This window comes from Nipponia nippon, unplaced genomic scaffold (assembly GCF_047370975.1).
Source record: "Nipponia nippon isolate SJK-2023a ecotype South Korea unplaced genomic scaffold, ASM4737097v1 scaffold_4, whole genome shotgun sequence".
NCBI classification, from domain to species: domain Eukaryota; kingdom Metazoa; phylum Chordata; class Aves; order Pelecaniformes; family Threskiornithidae; genus Nipponia; species Nipponia nippon.
Window position 1 is genome coordinate 76,703,709 of NW_028262358.1, and position 7,591 is coordinate 76,711,299.

At 43.8% G+C, this 7,591-nt stretch overlaps 1 protein-coding gene across 1 annotated transcript in view; it reads left to right on the top strand.

Moving 5' to 3' along the window:
- SCML4 (Scm polycomb group protein like 4) overlaps positions 1 to 7,316 on the top strand; it is a 73,017-nt gene extending 65,701 nt beyond the window's left edge. Inside the window, exons 8-9 of the mRNA XM_087776736.1 lie at positions 1,532 to 1,677; positions 7,012 to 7,316. Of these exons, the coding sequence (XP_087632862.1) occupies positions 1,532 to 1,677; positions 7,012 to 7,137 (272 nt within the window). The 3' untranslated portion in view covers positions 7,138 to 7,316. The remainder of the gene's footprint in view (positions 1 to 1,531; positions 1,678 to 7,011) is intronic.
- The last annotated feature ends 275 nt before the right edge of the window (positions 7,317 to 7,591 follow it).

Below are 7,591 nucleotides of genomic sequence, written 5' to 3' on the forward strand. Positions count from 1 at the left end.
ATTCCTTGTCCTTTATATCCAGAACAGTGACTTAGCAAATGAGAGTGTAATTATCATGATATTTACATCACATCCCATTATGAAGCCCATCGACCAGATTTGCACATTCATAGCACTGCTGCTTACTGGAGTTCATCCTTCGTAACTGCAAAACATACCTCATTATATTATATTGTAAGATGAGCATGGCAGCAAGAAAAAAAATGACCGATATGCACATAAAGCCGTCATTGTGCATATATGGGCAGATCCTCAGCTAATATAAATCAGCACGGCTCTGTTGAAGTCAGTGGAATGGCAATCTACATAAGCCACAAAGCCGGCCCACTACATTTGCTCACACGCATTAGGATTGTGTTTTGACTCATGCATGGGGATTCTCGTACATTTGATCTGTCTTTATAAGCTCAGTATTTCTCTGGAGACCTCAGTCCTTCTCTCCTCAGCAGCTCTGATTGCCCTCTTGGCTACTTGGTGCTTCTCCAGGCTCCAGTTTAGGTATCTGTGGTCTCCCTCTACTTGCACTCTTCTGTTTCTTTTTCTCTCTTCCACAGTGCCTGCTTGCTTATCATTTGCACCTCTCTCATTAAAAACTGGGCCTTAATGGAAAGAGATGAGCAGGTCTGGGCAAGTAACATTTTATACATCTGTGTGCTGCCACCTGCTAATGCAAAGTTTGCTTGGTGTGGATATAAACAAATTTAAACAGCTTTCCTGTAACCTAGCATAATATAGTTCTTGTAATAGTGAAGCAGTGTAAGTGGGGGTGCAAATTATATTCACGTGGAGGCTGAGATTTATAATTCTGTGGAGACTAAGAATAAAAACATAAATGCACTTTCATTCAATGTGCCTTTATTCACTTGATTTAAAGCTACAGCAAGCTGAAGTGACCTTAAATCATCCAAGGCTTATACCATTAAAAAGTCACATGTGCAATGTTCATCTTCGTGTGTTTTAGTAGCTTTCCAAATAGCCATTCATTGGGGATCATCAGCTTCATAAGAGCCTAAGATTAGGAGGATATGGACTAGAAACTTCCCTTTAAGCTCTAAGACAAGTCTGAATATCCGAATGCGAAGAAAAAATACCTATTTGCTAAATGCTGATTTTATCCTCTAGCCTTTGCATTCAATGGCAAACTCCTTTGTTTAGTGCTGAAGCACTTTCTCTCCAGGTGGGAGGGTGGTGTCTTCTTGAGCCAAGATCCCCGCTGCTTGCAGATCAGACAGCAGGGGCACCTCGGTTTAAGAGCCTGGCAGCTGGCACATTTTTCCTTCCCCAGCAGGAACCCAAGGGTTTCATGTTTTTTAACGCAATTCGCCAGCTGGGATCATGTCTCCCAATAAGCAGTCAGATTGGAAACTGCTCCAAGTCCCCTTCTCTCCCCACCCCACCATCTCAGGCTGATACTTGCACACACAGATCCAACGTCCAATGTTGCAGTGAGGCTGCTGTACCACACTCACAAACGAAGGAAACCGCTGCGTGCCATTGTAATGCGCTGTTGTGGGCTTTTTTGTACCAATAGCCTCCAGTCCTTCACCAGAAAGACAAGACGTGGCTCGGCCATCAAGCAAGAATCCTTTGACCTGGACGGTGGATGACGTGGTTTGGTTTGTGAAGGATGCAGACCCTCACGCTTTAGGTCCCCACGTGGAGCTCTTCAGAAAACACGTATGTAGAAGGCTGCCCTTACCGCTTCTGGGTAATTTAAGCCAAGTGCATAGGCAGTCCTGAGAGACAGCCAGTACACATCACACACACTCCCTCAGCTGCTGTTGGCTGCTATAGGCAGTGTTTGTGCTCCGCCAGGTTGAATACAGGGCCCTGCAAGGTGTTCAGCACTGCTGGGGGGTTTGAGTTGAAGCAATGTTCACTTACCACCCGAGAGGGTGGTCAGACACTGGAATAGGCTTCCTAGAGAGGTGGTCGATGCCCCAAGCCTGTCAGTGTTTAAAAGGCATTTGGTCAATGCCCTTAATAACATGCTTTACCTTTTGGTCAGCCCTGAAGTGGTCAGACAGTTGGACTAGTAGGTCCCTTCCAACTCAACAACTCAACTCAACTCAGCTCTTCTGTTCTGTTCTGTTCTAATTCTATTCTATTTATCCTTCAAAGGGGAGATCCTAATGATGTCTTGAGAAAATGCTCACTATTTGTTCCCAACTACGCCAGCATAAATTGTTTCTATGCCAAGCCTAAGAGAAAGCACAGAGGATCTGGCACTCATTTTTCATTGTCACATTGGCACAAAAAAGCCTCATCTCAATGACAATTTTTTCCCAGGATACCTATGATTCTTCTCTGAAGAGCATTTTTTATGTGTCTCTAGATATTTAGCGGGAGAAATCCAAAACAGACAAGCTTTTAATCTTTTTCCCCTCAGTATTATGTAACTACATAACCAAATTTAACAGACCTGCTGACTCACTGGAGAATATGGTAGTTGCTTTTGCTAGACAATCGCCAGAGGTAGAAAGGATATTATCCTTAATTAGTAAAGGGGAAGACTGTAAACACACATCTGATCTGGAGTTTCTTGTTCTGCTGCTGTACATGGAGTTGGCACCAATGCATCTAATAGCATCTTCAGCATCCTCCTCCATCCCTCCTTGATCAGTTCAGTTTGTCTATGAAAATGGATTTAACCCTAAAAGTGACTCGCTTGTGTTCAGCTGGAGGTCATAGCTTTGGATGTAAGTGCCTGGACGTAGGTCTAAATGAGAAGAGCTCCCCAGACCTGACTCCTGAACAGCACCTCAGGTTGCAAAGCAAGCAAGAGGGCTTGATCACCAGGTCCCACTCCGATGGGTGGGAATGTGGGGCTACAGACAAGAGCTGAGGGAGACAACTGATAGACTTCCAGCTATACTCTGGATGCAGGGTTTCCAGATACTGAGGAGAGGAGATGGCTGAGGCGCAGATGAAAACGAAGATGAACACCGGCCTTGATGTCTGCTCACCCTAGGCAGGTATTGAGGCCATCTGCCATTCTGCAGACAGGCCGGTGGGATAAGAACAACAGAGCAGGCACAGTGGTGCTAGGACGAAATCTGCAATTACAGGTCAGGTGCCAGCCTACTTTCCCTGCCTTCTGTAGAGAAGTCAGATCTGCCTTATAAGCTGATAATGAAAACATGGCCTACATTGGCCATGTGGGTAAGCAGGCAGATAAACAAGCCACCTTCAGATTTAAAGAAACTTGCTTTAACATGAGTTTTTGAGACTATCAGAAGGGGCTGTGCATCAAGAGAAAACTCCTCATGCAAGGGAGAGAGAATTGCCACAGTCTGAGGCATACAGGTGCATCCCAAAGAAGAGAAATGTTTACAGTTCATCTTGTAAATATGGCCAGTGCAAAAGCACTGGTTTTGTCTAGTTTCAACTTGCAGCAAAGGATGGCATAGTGTGATTTTAGCAACAGGGCAGTGACACACTCCAGGCTGTCATGGGCCAGCTGCACTGGAGCATGCCACGATACTACAGCTGCTCTGTGACCAAAGAGACCAAGCTAAATTGCCACTAAAGACTGTCCCTGTCATCCTTTGTCAAACACCCAGCACCCATGGGCTCTACTTATCATTGGTTTCCTTGTAAAATATGCCATAGGTGTGAGAACCTGGGTAAGATTGCCACACAACTCAATTCAATTACGCCTTCGAGTTATATACGTCCCTGCAATTTTTCAGCCTTCAACTCTCATCTGGATTAGCACAGAGACCCCAGGGGTGAGAGACAAGTGATTAGTCCATTAACCTTAGCCATATCTTCCTGTATGTTCAATCTTTCTATGAAGCAGGTGCATAATTTACTTAGAAGCACTTACTGTCATTGACCAGGCCCAGCTATCACCTGAAATCATTACTTTGGCAATCAGCTCAACTGAGCTATGACACTGGGAGGGAGAGGGTGGTGGGACCACCAGGAAGAAAAGGCTGGGGGAGGTATCCTGTGTGCGGGCAGTGCTCTTTCCCACCGCTATATTAAGCCATTTGGGTGCTGACTGCAGTCCCTGGAGCCGGCTGTCCCAGGGTGCAGTAAGGAGGTGCAGCCCGCATCCTCCACAGCTGCCATACGCATTGCAGGATGACTGTGGCTCTGCTCGTCCCACCAGGAGCAGAAGCTTTTCTTCTTGCCAAGACACTCAAGGAGCTGTCACAGGTGGCTCCTGAGACTGCCCACCAAAGACCATGAGACTGCCTATTACCTCCCCTCTGTTGTTCCCTGCTCCCTCGGCAGGGATGTGTGCCGAGGGAAGCCTAGCCCATAACTGATAGATCTTTTGGCCTCATGCAAAGGAGCCGTCGGCCTGGCAGGGACCTCGTAGCAGCACTGCGTGAAAGCCCCATGCAGTGCTCTCTTAGCAAGAAAGACTTAGTAGAAAGACTGGGGGAGGGAAATGGAGAAGAGGAAAGAGTTACACAGGGAATTAGCATGTATCATAGAATCATAGAATACCAGGTTGGAAGGGACCTCAAGGATCATCTGGTCTAGGCAAGAGCACAGTCTAGTTGAGATGGCCCAGTACCCTGTCCAGCTGAGTCTTAAAAGGGTCCAGTGTAGCAGAGTCAACCACTTCCCTGGGGAGATTATTCCAGTGGTTGACTGTTCTCATTGTGAAAAATTTTCCTCTCATGTCCAATCGGAATCTCGCTGGGAGTAACTTGTACCCATGGAAAAACTTGTAGAAAACTCAAGGTGGAAGGGACTGAAGCAATGTTACGGTCTGACAGTTTAATTATGGCCAGTGATCGGCAAATGCATGTGTGAAGGAGACAAACACCTTTGAGTTTAACATAATTAATCCAATTTATTAAAATAGAAACCTGTCTCTGCCAGTGCTAGACATCAGACTTGTGAGCATGCATCTTTCCCTAGACCTTCTTCATCTCAAGTGCTTGAGCACTGACCACTGAGCTGCCACTGGGTGCACTCCTGTCGCCGGTGGTGGCCTTACCAGGGTTGATGTTCGTTCACAAGCTTGCAGAATACAAAAGCAGGGAGAAATATATATATCCCAAGCAGGATATAGAGCCTGCAGTCTTTACTTTTTCTCAGAATTAAGTGTTTAAACACCAATGGAGACTTTAATCTTTCTCATTAAAAGCCTCATTTTGGGGGACATCCACCACCAGGTGCAATTCTTGTTTGCGTGGCACAGGGATTGTTTAGAGGCTACTCTGCTTTTTGAACACTATCCTCAGACCAAGTGCTGCAAGAAGCCGGCACAAACACAGTAATACTCCTTCTTGCAAGTGGAAGCTGTATGTTTATACCCACTGTATCATGACCTCGCAGCTCATATGTTTGCTGTGTCCACCCCCTTGCAGGAATGTGGCAATGATCTCCTGCAATATTTTAACTTGCAGTGGGCCAGATCTCGGCTCATGTGAAACAAGCTAATTGCACTGATGGCACTGAATTTTACCAGCTCCAGATCTGGTTCAAGATCTTCTGGTGGGGCTATTGCAGATTTGGGGACCATGCTATAAAATCTTTCTTTTTAAAATTATTTTTAAAAGGGCTGACACAGTAATACTGTAGAGAAGTCAAGCCAACAATCTGCACAGGGACATGGCTAATATGGGATATTTAATTGGATATGAATGCTCCCTCTGGCATACTCTTGTCATGGAGTTTAATTTTGACCCCTACACAGTAATAATAAAGGAAATAATAAAATGCTGAACTTAACATTTAGAAACAGCTGCCTCTGCACCAAACCCTTAACTGTTTTTACCCTATGGCACCACAGTTCCAGGAGTTGGTTTTTCTTTCTTATGCAAATATTAATTACATGTAATACTTATTCTTACTTTCCCTTAGCTTCCTTCAAATAAAGGGAAGGAGAGGGGGAAGGTGAAGAGCGTTTCTGTTATGGATAGAGTGGGGGTTGCAAAATGAAGAGCATTAATTGATTGAGTTAATCAGAAAGTGACCTTAACTGCTCACAGCTAAATCACTTACTGAATGGAATAATAATGATCAGGGCAAATTAGGATCCATAGTATTGCTTAATTAGTAGGTAATGGATCACAGAGGAAAGATCTGACCGTCACAAGCAGAATACTATATATACAGCATTAATATGTGGGTAGATGTGTATGTATCTATGCACATACACATAGCACTTGTTATGTTTTAGCTCCGATGGTCCAAGTATGTAAGTGTGGTGGAGACTGTGGGGAGGGGTAGTATTTTTTTTTTAGGAGATTCACTAATATAGCTGGGAAGAAACAGACGGGCTCAGGATCCAAGGAAGGACAGTGTAGCTGAAAGCTTCTGTGTTTTACAGTCCATAGTAAAACACAGTCCGTTTCTCTGTGCACCCAAGCTACTTTGTGCTCACTTTGTGATTTCAAAAGGTTTTCAAGCCAACAGGTCTGGGATAAAAAAATGGACTAAGTGGTAATTTCCTCCACTTACACGATGGGTAAATGAAATTTGAACAAACTTTATTAATAAATGCAATAAAATAAGCAAGTTACTACTATCTTCAATTTAAGAAAAAGAGAGAGAGAGAGAGATCTCTCACCAGATATAAGTGCACTGGGGATATGTGAAACATGCAGATAGCCAGAAACAAAGCTGAAACTGAGATTCAGAGATGCGCTGTTAGCGGTTCATGAGGCCACATCCCTCTCCCTCTCTCCATCACTCATTCCTTTCTCTCAAGGTCGACTGGCTTTTCTCAGAATTGGGCTTAGAGCAACCCTGATTTTCTTTGTTTTAAATCCTCATGTTTTAATTGCAAAATAATTGAAAACCTAAACAAACCTTACAGTTCCTTGAAGAATAAGAAGTACTCTTTGATTAACCTCTCCTTTAGAGTTTCCTTCTATCAGACCTCAGATCTCAATTTTTTTAATGACATTTCAAAATGCATGACATTTCAGCTAGTTCTACTCTAAAAGACATGCTGTTTCTGATTCACCTTGTTTAATGTGTTAGGACACAGCACTGGAAGGGGGTTAACACATTTTGATTCTCTTTCTCTTTTGAAACCAGGAGATTGATGGCAATGCTTTGTTGCTGCTGAAAAGTGACATGATCATGAAATACCTGGGGCTGAAACTGGGACCTGCGCTGAAACTGTGTTACCACATTGATAAGCTCAAGCAAGCCAAGTTCTAACAAATTCTTGAACAACAACAGAACCTGACCTAAATCTAGACGGAAAACTAAAGGTAACATGTTGCCTTACAGAAATGCATTCATTTGCAGATTGTTTTTCCCTCTTTTTTAACAAAGACTTTGCCTTTTTTAACGTTTATGCATTGTCACATTTTTTTAATCCAATGGGGTCTTTTGGGCTGCTTTGTGTTAATAGTTTGCCAAAAAGTATATAATTACAATAATTATTTTGTATCATTAATATTATTATGATTATAGTAAGTCCTATTTTTGTAATCAGAAGTGGGAAATCAAAAACAAACACAGCTACGGCATACGCTGAGGACTGCTGGAAGACTAACCAAGACTCCCTCACTTGCCACGGGCCCACCTCGGAGGAATAACCACTGACATGCATCGGCTGGGCTCCAGCTCCGCTATCTATGCTCAAGGGCTGGAAAAGCGTGGCATTTGG